General features: G+C 41.0%; 1 protein-coding gene across 4 annotated transcripts in view; it reads right to left on the reverse strand.

Moving 5' to 3' along the window:
* Positions 1 to 1581: 1581 nt before the first annotated feature.
* The window catches only part of LYN (LYN proto-oncogene, Src family tyrosine kinase), a 28555-nt gene continuing 7340 nt past the window's right edge, over positions 1582 to 22796 (reverse strand). For all 4 annotated transcript variants that reach the window (XM_009878349.1, XM_009878325.1, XM_009878341.1 and 1 more), the window contains exons 8-12: positions 17376 to 17558; positions 16402 to 16478; positions 8972 to 9125; positions 7135 to 7266; positions 1582 to 1784 (exon numbers count right to left, since the gene is read on the reverse strand). In XM_009878349.1, coding sequence (XP_009876651.1) covers positions 1582 to 1784; positions 7135 to 7266; positions 8972 to 9125; positions 16402 to 16478; positions 17376 to 17558 — 749 coding nt within the window. The remainder of the gene's footprint in view (positions 1785 to 7134; positions 7267 to 8971; positions 9126 to 16401; positions 16479 to 17375; positions 17559 to 22796) is intronic.

Below are 22796 nucleotides of genomic sequence, written 5' to 3' on the forward strand. Positions count from 1 at the left end.
GAATCCATTAATCTCGTTAATGGTGATGAACAGATATTCCCCTGTTCCACATGAAGCTACCACTCTGGGTAGAACATCAGCCATTTTTTTTTTTTTTAAATCTCAGATTACCACCATACAACTTGCTTCAGATTAAGTGTTTATTAAAATTAAAAATCACCATACAATAGAAACTATTTACATATTTAACTGATAGTCTGCTTAAACTGCACTGTTTGACTGAAGGAAGACAATGGAAAAGCAATGAATATTTATGCTGCTGAACTTCAACTGCAGGCATACTGAAGCTTTACCAAAAAGAATTTTGAGCTTCTGCAAAGTACCATTTCCTAAATAATTGGGCTGAGGGGTGGCAAAGATGTACTGGGTTTCAATTGTAAGAACCAGTGTCACTTTGAAATAAAAACAAGTAATCCATGCAGTAGTTACATTGCAATTGCACTAGCTCAGCTGTTTTGCTAAGTAATTTGATAGAACAGTAAGCAGAGCTTAGCAAACTGCATTCACTTCTATGAATTAATTTATATACTGAGCAAAAAATGTATAGTGTCACTGCAATGTAACTTGATATCCTATTGCGTATTTCCACAAATTGCTTTTGATAGTGCTAGAGCTAGGTTTAGCTTTAAAACAGATTTGAGGTTAGTCGATTAAAGCAGCAAAAATATAAGGTATATTCTTGAATTATCACAGAGGATTAAAAATTCAGATTAAAATATTTTCACTGGTAATTGTTTTGGTGACTGCAATGAAAGTATTAACTTCCTTCAAAATCCTGAGCTTTCCCATGGGCTTCAGATGATGACTTTAGCCTTGTGGAAAGCTGAAGGTTGAACACAGAGCTGGGTGTCTGTCGCTTCTGCTGTCATGTGTGTTTGTATTGCACTCCTGCATCTGTGACGGCTGTGCACCACTTTGAAAAGGATTTTAAATTTTGTATGAGTAATACAGCAGTAATACAGAATCATCTTCAGTGTAAGGAATTACATACATAAACCCTTTCTTAAAGGAAACCACTGACACTGTTTAGAAAGTCTGACAAGAGGTGACAGTACTCCAGATACTAATGTCAAATAACAAGGTTAACAAGGATACAAAAATAATTTTTGTAATATGCTGTATTTCAAAAAAGATGATTTAAGAACATCACCGTGTCTTAAATCTGTAAGAAGTTCTCCTTTATGACTCTTTTGTGTGAAAACAGCTGTTCCTGCATCTTCTTGCCCCTTTTATAAAGATCTCTTTGTATTGTGTGACTTACATCCTAAGAACGCGTCGTCAAACTGTACCAGAGCATGATCGCTTTCCTTCCTTCTCCCTCCCCACTCCAAACAGCCTGCTTGCTTTGGGATGCTTCTGCAGTTGCAAAACACCGAGCATTTGAGGAGAACTTCAAGCTTTAAGGAACTGTTTTAACCAAATAAAAATATTGTTACTTCTCTGCAGAATTACTTTCCTTCAGCATTTCAGCTTCCACCCTCAGTTAAGACATCCGAAGTTGTGAAGTAATTGGTTTGAACAGTCTGCCCAAATAATAGTCTGTGCCAACGATCCATGTCAATAGAAAAAGTGTTCTTTGTTCTATGGCTGTTGTTGATACTGCCCTTCTGTTGCTGTGTAGAAGTCATCAAGCACACTCTGTAGATAATCAAATGTTGGCCTCTCTTCTGCTTTGTCTTTCCAGCATGTTTTCATGATATCGTAAAGCTCTGCTGGACAGGTTTCCATGCGTGGCATTCGGTACCCACGCTGAAGAGCAACCATCACATCCGAATTGCTCATACCTTTAACAAAAAAGAAAGTTTTGGTGAAGTGATGTCAATTCCTAGAGAAGCTTTCTTTTTTTTTCTTTGCTGCAGTCTGAAGATCTTCAGCCAATAATACGAGACTATTGCTAGTTATCAAAGGTGGTTACTAATAGGAGTGCAATAAGCAAGGCCAAGGTGTGCACCAGCACTGAAAGAGTTGCTCTGAAAATCCCGGGGGGCAGATTTCCGTTTCCCCAGTTGAGCACAGTGACCTTTAGTGCCAAGTCTAACACAGCTGTAGGAGAGATCATAATTCTTATCTCCAGAACCAGCTCAGTTCTGTTCCTCTGACCAGTCCTGCCACTGTGTGTTCTGCTTCCAGCAGTGGCAAGATTGACAGCAAAAGCCCACCCAAAGGCATCGGGCTTTGCAGAGCTTCTAATCTGCTCGCTGTAGGACCCATCCATTCTGAGATGGAGGGCAGCCTACCTGCCTGCCCACAGTGCCAGCCACCATCCCCAATGTAGTAACGCTCTGTCAGATTTTCTTCATCAGTTTTTGTGTAAGTGCCGCTGACTGCAGAACACTGGGCATAGTCACTTGTGACATGGGTGCTTGTAACAGACAATTTCCCCTCCCTTCTTCCTCAGTCCTATTCCTGTTGTGCAAAAAACATCTTGCCAGCTGTGCTGAGCTTTGCTTTTTTCCCCCCAATATGGTTTTCATTCAGAGGAAAAGAACTGTAACTACTAGAAGTGCATTCTGAGCCTCACATGCCAACTAACAATCACATGACAGAGGACTACTCTGGACTCCATCCTTCTCCTCTCTTCTTTTTTTTTGCTCCCCGCCCCCCCCCGTTTTTTAAATCCCTCAGAGATTGGTTCACAGAACAATTTCGACACCTACTCTCAGGTCAGCTACGCCACTTCCTACCCAGAAAGCTGCCTTTCAGCTTGTCCTTTCCTCTGCAACTCTTACGCAACCCAGTGGAGCGCTTGTGCCAGCATTACCTTCTCCAGGATACAGACTAAGCTTTTTGTACTCCAGTGAATGCTGTTTCTTCTGGTGACCAGGCATGCAGGAAGCACCCTGCTTCAGCCTAGAGATTTGCTGCCACCAGTGAAGACCTTCCTTTCCCGAAAGGATACTCCAGACCCCACAGTTGCTGGCTGCTCCTTGGGCTAAACACTCCACGTGGTGCAGTTCTGCCTAAGACTATGGCTTCTCATGGTTTTCTCAGGCATTTCAGCCTCTGCTCAGGTGTGTGGCTGAGGTTCACTGGTCCTGCACACACTGCGGGCCCAGAGGTGTGGGGAGAGCAGCCACACTCTGCCAGAGGAGGCAGGATGAGTCCTGGTCTAACTTCAGTTCCAGCCTTTTGGCTTCAACCTATTCTAGAAATACCGTCACCAGGTAATCTGAGTCCGGATCAGAGTGCTTACTTTGAGCACATTTTCTGTATTTTCAGTTCCTCCTTGGAAGGAGGAGCAAAGTTTTCCTGAGCTAATACTGCACATGTGCAGAAAAAAAGCATTTTGAAGGTAGCAGTGGAACGGCATGTTGTCACAGAACAAGGAATTAGTGCTATATAAAGACAAAACAAACATTGGAAGAAAGTCAGTAAAGCATTGTATAAAGAACAGTGATCTGACTGCTTGAGCTTAAAGAAATAGATTGCATATAATGTATGCAGTAAAATAGTGATTTGTATTATGAAAAGTCTGAGTTAACTGCTGCTACTGGGCTTTTATGCAGAACGGGGCTGATTCTGTGGGTTTAAGTACTTCATAGGATTGTGCTTAGATCTGTTGTCTGCAGGACTGATCGATACATTCCGAATGGGAAGGGCAAACACTGTATTTCAGGTAATCTGCAGGAAAACTAGCTGATAGATAACCCTTTAAGTTCACAAGACAAAACTGAAAATACTTTTATCAGTATCCCATAGTAAATACATCAGGAACATACTTGCATATACTCGGGGAGTTTTATGTAAAACAAAAAAAGCTTACCTATTTACCCCACAGTCCAAGCAGTAGTCTCAAAATAGCTACTTGTTTAACTTTTCCTTTTTTTTTAATTTATTTTGTGGCTAGAGAATTACCTATCTCATCAAAACTATATCCTAATCAGTAAAAGAAATACATCCCATATGCATATTTGTTACACTTATACTCTCAAATGCTAGCAAAGAACATTAGCTCCAAGTGTGGTACGTGCCTGTTAATTTATGCTGTGGTACCTGTTAAGTTTAACAGATAAAGACATATTTCCTTATGTTAGAGCCTGGAAAATGATGGGAACATAGTGGTATGGAGGAGAAATCCCTCTATACAGAAAGTGGCATTATCTTGTGAAGAGCAGTGGACATAACTGGAATGTAAGTATGGACGCTGCCAGTATTTAACATACTACATAATCACCTAGAAATGAGTTTTAACTACCAATTCAACTTATTTACCTAGAGAATCAGATAATTGGTCCATATTCCTGGTGTAGTTTCTTAAACTATAGTCCCACCAATTGCTTTGAGTTTCTCAGGAAGAGAAACAGCTGTTGGAATTTAAGATCAAAGATCATAAAGCTCCAAGTTTCTTGGCTGGAAAAGCTTCCTATCAAGTTGCCTGCCTAGATTTTCTTTACAGGTATTAATTACTTGCCTTTTTCAACTCAAACTGCTGAATATTCTTATTTAATGGAGTCGGTTAATAACTGAAAATAGTATTTTAAAGCATTCCTTTTAGAACTGAAAAATCAGTCAACTGTTTCTCTTCAGTGGCTGCTGGTTACAACATATCACCAGGTTACTCTTGCCCTACTGGGGTAATTTGCCCAAACCTGTCACATCTCTGTGTAAAGTAAACTGGTTACCCATTTACTTTGCTGGCTTTCTGGATCTTCAGTATCAACTTTCAGTCAAATAGGCTACTTCAGTTTATACTTCTATTTAAAATAGACATAGATCCCTCTTCCAGTTTAATGTAAACAATGCCTGCAAACTATTAAAATCTTCCAGCACACAGTCAAGAGGCTTCTGCTTCTAATTGCTGGTTGACAAATGAATCCACAGCGTATGGCCTATTTATGGTGCTCTTAAAAATGCTTCCATATTAAAAAAAAAATATATTGACCAGACTTCCCCTAGAAGAGGTATTTTCCCACAGTCATACAGCAGCACCGTGTCTGCTGTACAGATTGATTTTGTTCTTAAAATAAAAATATGGTATGTTTTATGAAGGTAAAGAGAGAGCAGACTTGGCTTCAGAATTAAGAGTTGGATCAGGTTTTGTAGTTTTCTAGTGAGCTCGTGCATTTGTTCAGGGAAGGACAATTCTCAAGGCATCCAGACCTTGTGAGTCCAGGTCAGCGTAGTCAACTGTCTGTATACACAGGCATGTGCTAACGGGGAAAAAAAAGTATCCTGGCGAAAGAACCACGAATTACCCTGTTGCATACAACTCCTGTCTGATGCTTCCTGAGGACGTGAGCAGTGTTTAGAATAGCTTCAGGAGGACCTGCTACTCAGTCACATATTTTATAGCCCTTACCTAAAATCCAAACAGAGCATATGCTTAAACGCTTAGCTGTGCAAGCAGCCTTATCACCTCTTGAAGTTTAAGGGGGCTACTCCTGAGCTTAAGTGCTTTCTTGGACTGGAGCCTTACCGAGCAATGAGAAAGTCTGGTCTGGCTCTACCTCTTTGTGTGGAAAGCTGTTACAGACTACTGAAGTTGGCTGCCATCACCACTTCCTGAGTTTTGTGGGAGGTCTGGATTTCCCCATGCCCAGAGGTTTCGAGCCTACTGTCATTTCAGGGACTTCAGTCTGCCCCTTTGCCATCTCTCACAGTTCAGGATGCAGAATTCCAGCTGCTCATGAAGTGATGGTGAAAATGTTTTCACTATTTAGACAGCAAGAGCTGCTGCACTGGGAGTGCTGGGCAAGTTTTGCTTGGATGAAACATCTGCTCTCCCTTTACTGTGGGTAAACTGCAGGATCCTAAGCATTCTTCTCAGAACTTTATCTATGAGATGTGTGGTACAGATGAACATGGCTGTACTTTCTCCATTTGCCCACAAGATAAGAGAATTTTTTTTTCCCTGTACTTGGCTTTGGTGAGGCCTCACCTTGAGCACTGTGTCCCTCACTACAAGAGGGACACTGAGGTGCTGGAGAGGGTACAGAGGCAAGCTACCAAGCCCGTAAAGGATTTGGAGCATGTGTTGTACAAGGAACGGCTGAGGGACCCGGGGCTGTTTAGTCTGGAGGAGAGAAGATTGAGGGAAGACCTTATTGCTCTCCACAACTATATGAAAGGAGGTTGTAGCGAGGTGGAGGTTGGTCTGTTCTCCCTAGTGGCCAGTGATAGGACAAGGGGAAATGGCCCTAAGCGGCACCAGGGGAGCTTCAGGTTGGATATTAGGAAGAATTTCTTTATTGAAGGGGTTGTCAGGAATTGGAACAGGCTGCCCAGGTAGGTGGCTGAGTCACCATCCCTGGTGGTGCCTAAGAGACAGGTGGATGTTTTGATGAGGGACATGGTTTAGTGGTGTTGGTAGGGCTAGGATACAGCTTGGACTCGATCATCTTGAAGGTCTCTTCCAGCTGAAACTGTTCTATAATGCTATAACCTAGGTCAATTTTTCATCACCTCAGTAAGCTTAAATGAACACAGTCTGCTGCCCGGGGTTAATCAGCTATGCCTTAGATGTGACAATTTTGTGTACATAAAAATACCCTTCATACAAGCTGTCTTTGTGTGCTGGAAACATTAATACATATTTTGTTTAACAAAAAGAAAAATGCAACATGAAGCACATAACTATTTCACAGCAGCCATAACTGATGTACTCCTCTGTGGCCCTGTACCTGAACTGTGTGGAACAAGGAAGAGTAAATAGTCCTAGCAGTATGTCAACACTGCTTTAGGATCTGCTTTCATATTTGTTTAGATTAGCTAACACACATTATTGCAGCCTATTTGCCTGTGAAAACATGCTTTCTTAGTACTTTAACGTATTATGATATTAAAAACCCCAGCAGCTGACACAGCACCGTGAGAACTTGTAGCACTGCATCCTTGCTGTGGGACCGTGCTGCTGACTGTAAAGCCAGGATCTGTGACAACACAGCATTTGCTGCAGTTGTAACACCTTTTGAATATAAAAAAATGACCACATGTTAGTCTATCTGCTAAAATTTACCCCAGAGAGGCCTGTAGTTTAAACACACAGTGAGTGTAAGCTTCCAAAGCAGTAACATTACCTGCAAAACATTTTCCAAATCACTGCTGTCATTACTGTCCGTAGTGAGCTTTTTCCCTGTATATTTTGTTTGCTTTTTAACACCAAAGTATAAGTACAGTATAAACACATGCCCATACCTGGATAAGGAATCTTTCCATATGTGACGATTTCATACAGGAGAATTCCAAACGACCACACATCGGATTTAATAGTGAAAGATCCATAGTTAATTGCCTCTGGTGCTGTCCATTTAATCGGGAATTTTGCACCTAAGAAAAGGTAGTCTCAATCAGTTAAAGGCAATTTTAAACACTCAATATCAAGTCATTAAAAGGCCTTAAATGATTTGCCTATGAAAAGCTGAAGTTAGCAAAGCTACCAGCAACTCCTTCTGTCCGAGAGTTATCAGCAGAGATGTACTGCAGGATGCGTGTTGGCACAGGACATGTGGTTTAGCAAAGGTGCAAATAAAGTATGGTCTAAAGTATGGTAATTTTTTGCTAAAATTAGTCACCTTTTCCCCTTCTGCCCAGCCGTCAGGCAACAATCTTACAATTCCCATCACCTAGAACTTCACAAGACTTTTCCTACTTTAAAGAAAGTCAGTGTAGCTTCAACATACACTTTAATGCATTTCACATTCAGCTATAGATGCAAAAGCAGTAGCAAATCCTATCTTAAAATACAGTCTTTCATGTCTAATTAACTGATTCCAGAAAATCCCATATAAAAGCAAACTTCTTCCTGTTAGAAGAAGTTCAAGCAGCTTTTGTTGGGGAATATTACATTAGCTCTTCAGACAACAAAGAGACAGCAGACAACAAGCAGATTCTCTCTATGCTCTTCTCAGCCTGCTCTCTCATTCTGGCACAAAATAGCAGGTAAGCTGGGAAACTTTTCTGAATGGCAGAAAACACATCAAGGAAACTCAGCACTGAAGAATTTATAACCTGAAGGGTTCATTTAAACAGTATATAACATCCAGAACTAGCTAGAAACTGGATATGAGTTCTGTACCTCTGCTTCAGCAGACCCTTCCCTCTGATCTACTGAATTCCTGTTGGGCAGTGACTGCTGACTAGCTTGTCTTCCTTTAATCTCAACTGTAGTGCATTCCTCTCTTTCTTCCTCATACCTTAGTTCTTCCATTCCTGTCCTACATTACCACAGTTTCCATCCAGACTGTGTGGAAACATGATGCGCTGTCTTTAAAACAAAAAGGGGAAAGCCAGCCAGCAAAAACCTGCTCAGAGAAGTTACCCTGACGCCATCCGCACACGGAAGCATAAACAAAAACTTTTCACTGCAGCAAACTGACTACACACTTCTTGAAAGAATCCTTGACAACATTAGCAAAACACACATGGCAAAACCCCGACAAAGACTGTTAATAGTATGATTTCCCCTCTTGCCAATTCTCATCCTGCTGTGATGTCACCTCCTACCCATGTGCTGAGCAGGGACACGGCCCAGCCCTCCGGTGTCCCTACAACTGAACATGCAAATCAAAGCTGCAGTTCCTCAAGCAGCTTCTGAAGGTGACCAGTCCTGCTAAAGGTTTTCTTATTAGCAGCCCCTAGGGCTCCTTCCTTTCCCTAAGTGAAAGGAGATGCGTGTGGCATTGAAGGATATGAAGATAAACTAAGATCATATTTTCTTGGCATTTAATTCCATAGAATAGAAGCTGCAGCTGCGCAATAAATTTGTACAGTTTAGAAAAAAATGTGTGCAGTTGAATACTCTCAGTTTAGTTTGTTCTTCAAATATATTTAAAAAAAAAAAACTTTAAAAAAAGCTGAGGAGCACAGAAGTGTTATTTGTTTCCTTGTTCCTTTTTAAAGTTGCCAGCATCAGAACGCTGTGTCTAGGAAGTTATCATGGCATTTTCTGTCCTTGGTGACCACAATGTTGTTAGATACAGCCTCCCTGCCTCCCAGAGGCTGAAGTTTTAAAGACAAAAATAAAACTACATACCTTCCCTTGCTGTATATTCATTGTCTTCGATGACTCTTGCTAGTCCAAAATCAGCAATTTTGCACATCAGTAAGTCCGAAACCAGAACATTCGCTGCTCTCAGATCTCGATGGATATAATTTTTTCTTTCTATGTATGCCATCCCTTCTGCAATCTGTAACCAAAGAAATAACTATTTTGATATTTTGACATCACACAACACTATAGCAGGTCTGACCTCTCTCTTTTTTCACAGTATCAGCAGCCCCACATCCGTTTATTCATTATCACTGTCTTTGAAGCATTTTTTAGATGGAAGCAAGGAAAGGATGACTGCCACAGAAACCCTGTGTGTAGATCCAGTCCTGCAAAACTACACTTACAGGAGCAGCTTCAAAAGAATTGGTCAAGTGAAAACCAGCTGCAGGATTAGAGATATCTAATAGAGACATTTCCTGAAACAAAATCTTAACTAAAATGTTCCTAGGATTTCTACTACAAAAATCTCTTCCCCAAATTATTAACCAGTTTTATTTTCCAAATACCAAGAAAAAGGAAAGAATAAGTTAAACAAGATACAGATGTTCATTTAAGGACTGATGAAGCAATGGTGCAGATAGAATTAAAAAAACCCAAACCAACAACTTTCTATTTACCCAGTATAGGCTTGGACAATGAGGAAGCAATTACAGAGCAAACAACATTTTTTTCTACAGCAGCATGTACCTGTTCATATATGAGAAGTGTCTGGCAATACACAGCTCTTTGATACTATCATAAGTTAATTTAATTTGTATTTCAGCAGCCCAAATTAATTTCCAAATCAAATTAAAGATGATTAATGTCCTCAAAATATGTACTGAGGATTTTTTCTGTATTTGCTCAAATGACTTTTTTAATTCCCTCTGAAAAAATAACGTTTTATTAGGAGGAAAAAAACCCAAACAAACCCCCAAAATAATGGTTTCTAAATTCAGACTAATAAAATTGATGTGTAGATTGTATTCTGTCCAAAAGTTTAAGAGAAAAAAAGAAATAAACCCGGTGCTTGTGAGCTCTCAGGTTTTCCATTCCTTGTGAGCCCTTGGTGATGGGCCATTCCCAGGCAAGGCCCCCAGCCCAGCCTGTGCCACCAGCACCTCCCCGGGGGGACAGGCAGCTCGCGCTCAGCCACATAGTTTGGGGGGCGCACAGATTTGCTGATGAAGCCATGGTAAAGCAGTGAGGACCCTTCTCCAGTGCCCAGCACACTCATACACGGGCTTCATTCCTCTCCACCTCAGGAGAAGACAAACACTCGGATCCCTTCCCAGCACCCGAGGGGCTCGTTTTAGCTGTGCAGTAAAGCGGGCAGGAGCACTTGAGCAAATTTTAAGTAAACATTACATCTGCTTATCTGTTTTCAAAAAGTCCCCGAGGGGTGCTGCGAAGGCACACACCGCCACCACTCACAGCACAAAACCACACAGTCTTTGTTCCCTTTTTTTTGGTTTAGGCAATGGAAAAACAGAGCCACTCGCCCTCCCACCTCCTTCAACTGCAAATCTTTTCTTAAAAACTGATATATTCTTCAGAGCAGGGTGCTACACTGGCCTTGAACAACGCAGGGGGGTTCTCACACTAAACCAGAAACACTGGTGATGAAGAGAATGAACAACATCTGCATTACACATTTTCTAGAAAGAAGTAAGATGTTTTGTGATGAAGGAAGCAGCTATTAGCAAATAATTGCCACAGAAGGTCTTACAGACGAAATACAAGAGTAGTATTTGATTCAAAGTCCGCTCTCCCTCTCTCTCCTCCCCATGCCATTACTTGAGTTTTAAGAGGAATGAGGGATGAAAGGGAAGGTTTTGCCATAAGATCAATGCTAAGATTGGACTCGCCATCTTGGCATATACAACCAAAATGCAGACAGGTCCACTAATGTCACTAAAAATACATCAGCCATCACAAAGGCACCAGCTTTCCTCCGACTTCACTGCACAGATTTAACATTTGGAGAAACTGCTGGCTAGAGGAGGAAGAACCGCTTCAAAAGAGAGACAGTCATGATGGTGATATTTAGTTTCCAAGCCCAAAGCCATAGGAAAGACCGTTTTATTTCCTCTTACTTGTGTCAGACTCAGTAAATTCACCTGATAAGTCACAAATGAAGAGCTTGACATCAAATGATCCATTATGTTCTCAGCAAACACAAACTCCACTTCTGTGAAATTCCAGGACAATGGTTTTGACAGCACTGAATCAGAGAAATTCAAAGAAGCCACATATGTGCAAGCATTTGGGCGTGCAAAAAATTCCTGGGTAGGAAAAGAATAATGGGCAAGGAATTTTGAATGGGATAAGGAAGGGAAACACAGCAACTGGATAACTGAATTTACACATCTCATCGTGTTAAAAACTTTGCTTGTGGGGGGAAAAAAAAAAAAAGGATTTTTTGATCGAGGTGCCAGAGCCCATATGATAACTCTTCAGGATAATTGTTAGGGTTTCATTGCCAAATTATATGTTAAAAGTAGAGAAATTCATGGCAACAAAAGAAAATTAAAAGCTTTTGCCTCCTTTTATAATGATCATTGGTACCTGTCAAGACTGTTCGGCTACATCTAACTACTACTGTGGAGCAGGATGGGAAAGTTAATTTGGGCTTCTGGAATGTTTTGTGGCCTATAAGAGACGATTCTGTCTATACTGCACAAGCATTACTACCAAGAATGGAACAGTCTCCCCTTCACCTTTAATGAATTACTGACGTGCTTCTAGAAATACACAAGCTAAATCCTTTTAAAAAATGATCAACCAACAAATGTGTAAATACTATACATGTAGGGCAAGAACGGAAAAAAAAAGTCTTCTGGGAGAAATTAATCACTCCACAAGACAGCCTCTGTACCGTAAAGCTTCAGGTAAGAACTGTGCAGTAAATGAATGACTCGGAGCTGCACCTGTCACCCATTTGGGGCATGTTTCTGTTCCTTTTACCTGTAAAACAGGGTAATTACTTAACTTTCTGGAATGGTTGTGGGTCATTTCACAAATAGGTATAAAACTCTTTCAAAATTCTGAAAGAAAATGGTAACAAAAGCATAAATAGTGTTGCTTTGAAAATATGCATTCCCTACTTTCTGACCCTTTGTAGTTTCTGAACTAGAGAACTCTGAACTCTCTGTTTGGAGAAAGCACCAAAGGCAGCAGAGGACTTTGAAGCAGGGAGGGAAGAACCTAATAAACCAGTGTTTCTTGCCTGTAGATGACCAAGAGGAATAGGGGCAAAGTCCACGTGGAGCATCTTGGCCTGCTGTGTTAGCAACATTTAGCAGTATAGCTCATGCACGAAGTGATGAAATTCACTTACACTCCAGCTTGTCTCTAGGAAACAAGAGCTAACAGCAGCTTTGGGTTCACCGAGCGCGCTGGCTGAGCTGAGGGCAGAAGCCCCAGCAAGGGGAACCGCTTGCCAACCGTGCCAGCTGATGCCTGCCAGATACTCAGCAGTCATGAGACCAGCCCGTGAGGTTGCTGTGCTGCTGACCCACAGACCAGCAGCAGTCACGCAGGCAGGGAAGTGGGCTCAGGTTTTGCCTTCTTCATACTCCTGTCCGTTTCTGACAATTCTGCTGACTTCCACAGGAGATGCCACATCTCTGCTCTGTACTAAAGCAGGTAGCCCTCTCGTCCTGTCACTGGTTGCCCCGGAGAAAAGCCTGACTCCCACCTGACTGCACCCTCCCTTCAGGCAGTTGTAGAGAGTGATCAGGTCCCCCCTGAGTCTCCTCTTCTCCAGGCTAAATGCCCCCAGCTCCCTCAGCCTCTCCTCACAGCACTTTCCCTCTGGTCCCTTCACCAGTCTCGCTGCTCTCCTCTGGACCCACTCCAGCGCCTCGACCCTCATTGTAAATTATTGCTTCCTCATATCTAGTCTAAATCTACCATCTTCTAGTTTAAAACCATTACCCCTTGCCCTATTGCAACACGCCCTATTAATAAGTCTGTCCTCAGTACTCAGCTATCATCAAAACCAGCAGTCAGTGAGTGTGGATGTTATGCTAACAAAACACCAAAATCAGTATAGCAGAGTAGGAGTATATTTGACTACTTGCTTGAAAAATGCTATCTTTTAAAAGCTGTTTATTGCACCTGGAGGAACAGCTGTTTCTTTTGTTTTTGCAAAATCAGAATGTTTCACCCCTTGTAAAGGCAGATTTCAAGACTGTTCATGGCAAAGTCCTTACAATGTCAGCAAGTGGAGCACTAACAGCAGTCTGGCAACGGAAACACCAACCCAGAGCACTCTTCCTCACCACTTGGAAAATCAGCTTCAGCTGGGGGCATCATCATGTTTGACTACTTGCACTACATTCTTCAGCTTCCTGGTAGTCACAGAGATATCCTAACCTCCTTTTCTCACATTCCCAGGCCCTTCTTATCTGACAAGACCATTCTCAGATGGCAAAGGCCATCCCTCTGGATAAAAAGGCAACATATTAAGTGGAACCATTTCTTGCCCATTTTCCTCCTGCTGTATCACAAGTCCATTGGTAACACCCTTCTCCAGTGGATTGGGTTCTTTCATCAATTTTTGTTGCAGCAGACATCTTATGTGTAGACATGGCTGTGAGCAAGTTAGCTGTGTAGTGTAGTTGGGAGCAGGTCAGCCTTGTGCAGCATCAGAAATGTAACAACAGGAAAAGGAAGCCAATCCTCAGCCACCATTTCTTGCATTTTCAGTCTTTCTGAGAAGCTGGGATAGTCTGGTAAACTGCCTTGCCAGAACAGTGTGATTAGACAGACACAAAGAGCTCAATTGTGTGTCCATCAAAGCAAAAAAATACTCCTGATCTTATTTAAATAGTTCACCATGAGCTTCCTTCCATGTTATTTAAAAGAAAAAAAAAAAACACATAACTTTTCCCTCCCTTTTTTTTAACACAGCTCTCCAAATTTCTTTTCCCTGAGGCTGTAGAGAGAGGTTAACATCACTGCTGTATGAATAAATTAGTGTCTCATTTGTACAAACCAGAGTCATACTAAAAACAGTAGACACATTTTATGTTCTTTATATACAGTCTACATTCTGGAAAAGGGTGATCCACAGGTCTGTGATTAAACTACCATTACTTAGCAGTAGGCCAAAAGAGTTGGAAAATATCTTTGTCTTTTGCCCTGAAGACCCATCAATTAACATTCAGATTGTCAGAGTTAGAGAAGACCAGTGGAATATGTGTGTTGGTCAGAGGAAACCTCTTGCCTGAGAACCACACGCAGCATGCAAGCCTATTCCACACAGTCCTATTACTACCCAGTGACATTAAGGCCTCTTTACAGATGTGCTCAAAAAACCCTACAAATTCTTTCCATGAGAAAAAAATCCCAGTATCTCCATGCCCAGGTTTTGTTTGGGCTGCAGCTAGAAATTTTCAGAGACGCCTTCCTGAACATCCTTTCAAGATGACTTTGCAACCCAAGGCATGTCTCACTCTCTGGAATTTCTGTTGACAGCCTGGCTCTTATGTGAAGAGAGGGACTTCTCCTGTCGCCTGTGCTTCACGATGTCCCGGCCTTTGAGCCCAAGTGCAGGAACTGGCTCTGAGAGGTTCTTGTCAGGTCAGGGTGATACGGTAAGTCCATATCAAGTGACCTGACCTTCAAAGTTTGTAAATGACAACTGCTGACCCCGGTGACCTTGGAAGTGATTTACCCAAGTTGTACACAGAGTTGCTCCCTCGTTCGTTAAGCTTTTACAGCATTAAATTTCTGAAACCACAATATTAATTTAAAGAGAACATAACTTCCCTAACTCCAATAAAAAGGTCTGCTATAAAACCACATGCTTTCCTCTCCACATCCTAGGTTTCCTTTCATATCACTGTTCACAGATGTTCTTCTCTCCTTTGAATTCTACGCACTATTTTCAAAGCTACATTTTTTTTCCTGTCCATTGTTATTCATCTCTCCAGAGCATGCTCTTGGATCCAGTAGGTTTTCTGCATCTATAATGCTTTTGCTCAGCTTAATTCTCAAGAACAAGTTATCCAAAGAGTTCAGAAAACTTAGAAAGCCTATAGCTACATCAACAATTAGGATCAACAATTATGAAAAAAACAGCTCCTGTATTGAATCTATACCATAAAAAAATCTGTATTTGATAAACTGAACATTTATATAACAATATGTGATATATAATATACTACAGAATGGAACAGTTTTACTTGGAAAGGACCTCCAATGACCATCAAGTCCATCTAGCCTGACTGCTTCAGGGCTGACCGAAACTAAAGCAAATTATTAAGGGCTTTGTCCAAATGCATCTTAAACACTGACAGTCTTGGAGACATCAACCACCTCTTCAGGAAGCCTGTTCCAGTGTTTGATCACTCTTGGTAACAAAATGCTTCCTAATACCTAATTTGTATAACAATGTATAAAACAGTTATATAATATTCTTAGAGTGGTTTTCTTTGTATAAATCACTAATCATAGAATCACAGAATCACAGAATGGCCTAGGCTAGAAGGGACCTTAGAGATCATTTAATCCAACTCCCCTGTCATGGGCAGGGATCTCTCAACTGGATCAGGCAACACACTAATGATTTATTAGATCTTTTTAAACTTTTCATCTTTCCTCATGAATTGTAAAAAGTTGGTTTAATAGAGTACAACAGTCTGCAAATTCTGCATATTAAAAAACTTGAAATGCTGGTGAAACAATGACCTACCAAAACCACCTTTATTGGCTATTTGTAACATGAATTACATCTCGCAAAAGCAGAATCGTTACTTTATTTTCCGTATTCCTTCCTGGACATCTAATGCTGGTAACTGTAAGAGGTAAAATATCGGCCTCCAGGCATATTTGATCCAGGCTTTGACACACAAATCACTCTGGCGTCTCTCTCTACAGATTTCGATTCTGACATGGGATAACTTCTACATTTCAAAACAACCATCTGGGTTCCTAAACCAGATATTAGTAGCTGAAACATCATTTGATTAAATTTATTTCACAGTAATGTACGTAAGAATCTGAAACCAACAGTAGTCCTTTGAGGTTAAGAGAAGTTTGACCAATTCACCTAATTTAAGAAGTATAAAAGACACATTTATTAACACTGAATGAATCTCATAAGCACAAGCTCACGAATCTGTACTTACACTTTCAATTCACAATTGCTCAAATTAAAAGCAGCCTTTCCACAAAGGAAAGTGTCTGCATAGCACTGCCATCTAAGCAGGTCACCAGCAGTCTCTAAGAGCTAAGCCTAACTTCACATATTCCCTCTTTAATTTAATCCCTCCTTTCAATTAACCTTATTTGCTCATACAAAAAAATGATTTGAAAATTAATTTCTTCTTTGATGCAAAAAAAAAAAAAAGGATAAAGTTGCTCAGTCTGAGTTTAGGACTCTGAGAGAAACAGACCCTTTAATTTTGAGCATATTTCTTTACCTGAGCAGAGAAGTCAATTAGCTTTGGAAGCAATAATTTACTTCCTTCATCACTCTTCAGAAAATCCAGCAAACTTCCTGTGGCAACAGAGAAAGATTAAGTCAGTGCAGTTTATTGCCAAAACAAAGGTACTTAATTTTCTGGATCACAATTCTTTTGCAGTGAAGTGTTTTGATATATTTTCAAGCAGACTACAGTAATGCAGTCTCTTTACATGATTTAACAACGGTAATACTTAAGCCAACACGTCAGGCATCCACATTTTGCCATTTTACTGCGTGTAGAAAATGTCAGTCAGACCATAGCTTAGATCAGTGCGTTGAGTTTGGCAAGTACCATAGTCTATGGACTATCAGGAAAGCTGTTGTGGAGAATCACACACATCAAACCTTTCCAAGCCATAAAGAACAAGTGGCCCAACACTTCTTTACGAAGTTATCAGCAGAATTGCTTGAAAACAGAACAAACTCAGAAAAACACCCAAGACAATCTGAGAAGGAAATGTCACTTGTTTTGTGTAGCAATGTTCTAATAAATTCTAATAAATGGTTGCAGTCATCCTTCCAGGACCACTCAACACTTACCATATTATTTACGTCCTTATCAATTCAACGGCCTCGTAAGGCAATTTCTAAGGTTAGTTTTAATTGCCTAGCTATGACACCAGACACAGAAGTTAGGCAGAAAGCCCAAAGGAACAAGAGCTAATTTAGGGGTTATCTTCTGCATCTGAAACAATTTAAAATGCTACATTTAAGAAAATGTAAAAATAGCTCATTTCACAAATACAACAATGAATCCTAAAATTAAAGGCTCAGCCCTCCTCTAGGATAGGTGCTCCACCACTTTATGTTGGAACATTCAAAAGAATAACCTTAAAATCCCAAGTTTTTCTTTTTAAAGAAAGGGGACTGATTTATGAGAAGCAGAAAGGTTTACTAAAACACTGCTTGTGGATCCAATGCTGTTCTCACCTTTAGCCATGAATTCTGTTATAATATAAATAGGTTCTTCTTTGGTCACTACAGCATAAAGCCTAACGAGCTTATCATGCTGGAGAGTTTTCATGAGGTTGGCTTCCTCCAGGAAGGCTTGCACAGACATTGTTCCAGGCTTCAGAGTCTTCACAGCCACTTTCGTGCTGTTATGATAGTAACCTAAAAGGAGGGAATACGATCAGTGTGCTTGAAGTCGCTCAGCGCCACACAGCACTCGGACTAGGAGGAATTTGTAATCAGGTGAAGTTGGATTCCAGCAATAGCTAAGAGCCTAGGAGCAAGTGCCAGATGTAGCACAAATATTTACGATAGAATTCCTTTTTATTTTGCAACTGATACAACACTGCAGTGAAAAAAAAAAAATCCATGCCCTAATTGTAAAAATCAGTTTTCATTTGTAAGTGGCCCATAAAATATTCAAACAGTCAGAGATGTTTTAATGAATGTCCACACAAATTGCCTCATAATGAAGAGAGTCCATGGATTGCTTGCAAGATTCTGGAGCATCTTTAAATACCATGATTATAACCATTTTACGCATGCCAGTCTCATGCTTATAATCCTTCCTGTAACCCTCAGTACTCAAAACGGAACATTACAGGAAAGTGCAATCAAATGAGGATTCTCATGACCAACAAAGATATGCTGCCAGGACTGCACTCCTCCAGGGTTCAGAGCAAGATTTAAAATATTATAGCTTCTTATCACAGAGCCCATGCCAAGAGTGGAAGGATCTGTGGCTGTTTCATTTTTCTGTTTGTGAAGAGAAAAGTAGTGAATTATTTTCTGCTTTCCAAACATAAAATAGATATTAAAATAGTATTAATAATAATAATATATAAGAATAACAAGCACTGATCTTGGAGTTTATCATATAAAATTGATTTGAAAAATTAAAAGAAATGAAAAGAGAAGGACATAAATACAACTCTTGTCCCCTACCATACCGATTTCAACATTGCAAAAATATTTCTATATTTCTCAAAAGAGCTAAAATTTTCATGACTCAGTGAAATAGCCTCATTTCCTTATTCAGCAACAACCTAGACAGTATCACCATAATGAGTACACCTCTGAATTGGAGTCCACAATTTTCTTATACTATTTATCATCATTACATAAGAAATGGGTAGCAAAGAAAGCAACTAATTCCCACATCTTAAGGGATTGCTCCAATTACTTCATCTTCCATCACCTTTTTAAAAAGAAGGATCACCACCTGAGAAAAGCCACTATGTGTATCACAAAACATTCACCTGCATGATTATTAAATATATTTTTCCAAACATGGTCAGGTCAAAGCTTAACAAAGATATACCTCTAAATATTCTAATAAGAAGAAATGACAATTACAGGTCAAATCTGCTCTTAAAGCTCAGGTATACAATTAATATCTATCAGAAAAACATATGCTAAATATTCTCTTTCTGCTTAAGAAGCAGCTTATTTGTACTGCTCCTACCGTTCCACTCCACACCCTAAAGGAGAACACTAGCTCAACTCCCACTTTGTCACGTACTCTATTGAATATACTGATTAATATCATTATTTCTGTGAAGCAATTGTGACCACACATTTAACATAAAAGATGTAATCGTATTTTACGCTCACTGAAGAGATCTATCCAACTAGGGTTCTACTTACAGAAAGTTTACCTTAGAATCATAGAATCATAAAGGTTGGAAAGGACCTTAAGATCACCAAGTCCAACGTACAGCCCTACACCATCGTAACACTGAACCATCTCCTGAAGTGCCACATCCAGCCGTTTTTTAAACACGTCCAGGGATGGTGACTCCATCACCTCCCTTGGCAACCCATTCCAGTGCTTCATCACCCTTTCGGTGAAGAAGTTTTTCCTGATATCCAATCTAAAACTTCCCTGGTGCAACTTTAACCTGTTCCCTCTTGTCCTATTGCTGTTCACTAGGGAGAAGAGGCCAACACCCGTCTCACTACAGCTGCCTTTCAGGTGGTTGTAGCGAGCAATAAGGTCACCCCTCAGCCTCCTCTTCTCCAGGCTCAACAGCCCCAGCTCCCTAAGCCTCTCTTCATAACACCTACTCTCTAGTCCCCTAATCCTTCTGGTTGCCCTTCTCTGTACCTTCTCCAGCACCTCGATGTCCTTCCTGTTCTGTGGACCCCAGAACTGAACACAATACTCGAGGTGACTACAATGCCTCACCCATACTCATGTTTTCTGCAGCACAACGGTCTACTCTGACTCTCTGGTGGCAACACATAAAGCAAACGAGCTGATAAGAGCACTGGAGAGAATTTATCCCCATCTCTCTTACGTTCATATATTTCATCAGGTATTGGGAGGAATGGGACACCAAAACACTGAGGAAAAGTGGCCATGAACTCTATAAGCACAGGCCATGGTGTCTACAACAAAATGGGCTCTTGACACTTTGGCAAAACTGGAATTTGTCACCTCTCTCACTCATCTGTTACCAGTAAAACGACCATTAGCTTGATTTGGGCTGAGGGCCACATCAGAGATGGTGCAGGCAGCATCATTTTGGTATGCATCTGGACCACCCCAGCTCAACAAAGTCCTAGTGCTTATGTCAGGTCATTATCACTACCCTGAGAACCTGTGTGCAGACACACTCTTACCAAACACGTAAGAAACTTCAGCCTTTGTGCAGGCGGAGGTAAAATTGGTGACTTCAGAGCGCTTCACTAGGTGACAGCAAATTTAATGTTCAGTTTAAATCTCAGAAGGATTGCAGTGATGCACAGGGAGCTGTGAGAAGGAGTAGTCACAGCACTGCATGACTCCCGCTTCGTGCTGTACCTGCAGCTCTGAGCCCTTCACGAACGTCTGCCTTAGCGGAACTGAACACAGCTCCGGGAGTAAACCCAGCACCTACTATGTCACCGTTTTCCTTACCATATGACATGAATGAATATATGGTCAGTTTGCTGCCTAAACATGAGTTGAAAAAGATAGGTAAGCAATGAAATTCTTGCTTACTCTAGAACACCTGACAGAAAATTCAGATTCTTTGAAACTAACATTCATCTCGTGTATGTACTGTATGAATCCATTTCTGGTACTGATGAGATGTACCAGCAAGTTTTCTTGGTTCATTTTAAATGCCTTTTATTTTAATGACAGTACTTCTGTGGTATGATTTACTCTGATTTTTCTCACAGCTGCATAAGAAAATACACATTCAAAATGCATACTACTTATATTCTAATTTGGGAGTTACCAAATGAGAGACTCTTTTACACCTGAGATGAAAGCAAAATGTGTCTCATTAATAAAATACACTATAATGGCTCCATTTGGCTTGTTAACTTTTCTCTTAGCCTTGCTTGAGAATTCTCTTCATGGATTATTAATACCACAGAGCATTATGGTTCACATCATATCAGTGCACACTAGGAACAAAAATGCATAAAACATAGGCCCTGCTCTTGCAGTGCTACTCTGGTTCATCCCATCACTAAAGAAGCTGCCCGGATGCACTGAACCCCATGGTCAAAAATCCTTTCATACCGTGGCAGAAAGCAAGTCTCTGCAGTTTAGACTTCTGTTAAAAATTAAATGTGATACGAGCAATAGTACGCAAGTCTGAGGACTGCGACATCTTACACAGAGAGCCATGTTCTTCTCTACATGCTACAAATAGAATCCTCCAAAAATTGTTAGTGTTTAGGTATTTATTCTCAAGTTTATTTTGACAGAGTAGTATCTTGGACAGCCAGGCCACCCCCAGATTCTTTCGCGGCCTTAATCAGGACAAGCTGTGATATGAACTCAGACAATAACAAAGTCAAGTCTACCATTTCTGACCAGATCTCCAGGACTGAAGACGAACAGCTTTGTGAACAAGCTTACAAGATGCAGCTTTCTCCTTCCTCGCTTTTGCAATAATTCCCTGCAAGGTTATACTAGGAACAACTTGCTTGAGCTACAAAGGTCCAGTGCTGTCAGAAGCCAGACAATGTCTCAGGTGATCGCAATTTACAGGAGATATTGGGATATTGGGGAAGAGACTGAGGATGCAGCTTCTCTGCATCCTACTGCCTGTCAGCACATCACTCCTCCTTCACCAACTACGGCCATCGCTCAGCTGAAGAGCAGAGGAATGCAACAGTAGCTCCATCTCTAGCTTGTCTCCATACAGCCCATTAAACATGAGGGCAAAAAGCACAGGCTGCAGCTTTCTAAGCGCTTCCATAAAACGTGACCACAGCTCTGCCATGCTGTTTTCATCTATCATGTCAGCACAGCTGATGCCCCCCAAAAATTAAATGCACTTGCAGTGATGGACAAAACTGGGAAATTGATGGTCCTTTATAGCAAGTTTTCTCTGTGTAACAGAAACTCTTCAGAGTTGGAGGAGATTCACCTGCCCACTTCGTAAGTGACAAAGATTCTCTGCACAAGTCACACAGGAGCACAGCCAAGTGCTTGGGGGATACGGGGATCTGCTTTTTGTTCCTAGGATTTTCTTAGTCCTCCCATACCATAAGCTAACTTCCTCCAAAATGTGCAAGAGGAAGAGGCCAACCTGGAAGCCCAAAGAGTACTTATGGAAAAACTAAACCCAAAAGACTACAAAAGACGTGCTGGCATATCTTCACATTGCAGTAGCAGTATTATCTTTATCTTCCTATATGTGACAGAAACCCAGAAGGGACCTGTGGAGGGCATCTCGTCCAATTCCTCTTGCTGGGCAGGGCCACCTAGAGATGGCTGTCTGGGACTGTGTCCAGACACCCTTTGAATATCTCCAAGGATAAAGATCCAACAGCCTCTCCAGACAACTTACGCCAGTGCTCAGTCACCTTCACAGTGAAAAAACGTTTCTCGACGTTCAGAGGGAACCTCCAGTGTATCAGTTTGTGCCCATTGCCTCTAGTCCTGTCACTGGGCACCACTGAGAAGAGCCTGGCTCCATCCTCTTCATCCTCCCTTCAGTTAGTTACATACAATGATGAGATTCCCCCAAGCCTTCTCTTTTCCAGATTGATCAGTCTAAGTTCTCTCAGCCTTTCCTCACAGGAGCGATGCTCCAGTCCCTTAACCATGTCTGTGGCCCTTCACTGGACTCTCTCCAGTAGCTCTGCATCTCTCTTTACAGGGGAGCCCAGTTCCTCTGAATGGGATACTGTTCCCTCTGAAACCACAATTTTACATACCCTTTATCAGGAACAAATTTATTTAGTAATTAAACCATGGAACAATATTTCTCTCCAATTCACACTATGGCTGAAAAATGATTTTGTTCTGTATGAGGAGAGAGTGTAACAACCAGGCTACTTCTCAGTACCTCTGCAAAACTCCCGATGTCCCTAGTTGATCTTTGTAACCTACAGCATTTGTAAATACCCTGCACACACAGTTGACCTAATATATCTTTTCCAGCTTGGACT

This window comes from Apaloderma vittatum, unplaced genomic scaffold, assembly GCF_000703405.1.
Source record: "Apaloderma vittatum isolate BGI_N311 unplaced genomic scaffold, ASM70340v1 scaffold23380, whole genome shotgun sequence".
NCBI classification, from domain to species: domain Eukaryota; kingdom Metazoa; phylum Chordata; class Aves; order Trogoniformes; family Trogonidae; genus Apaloderma; species Apaloderma vittatum.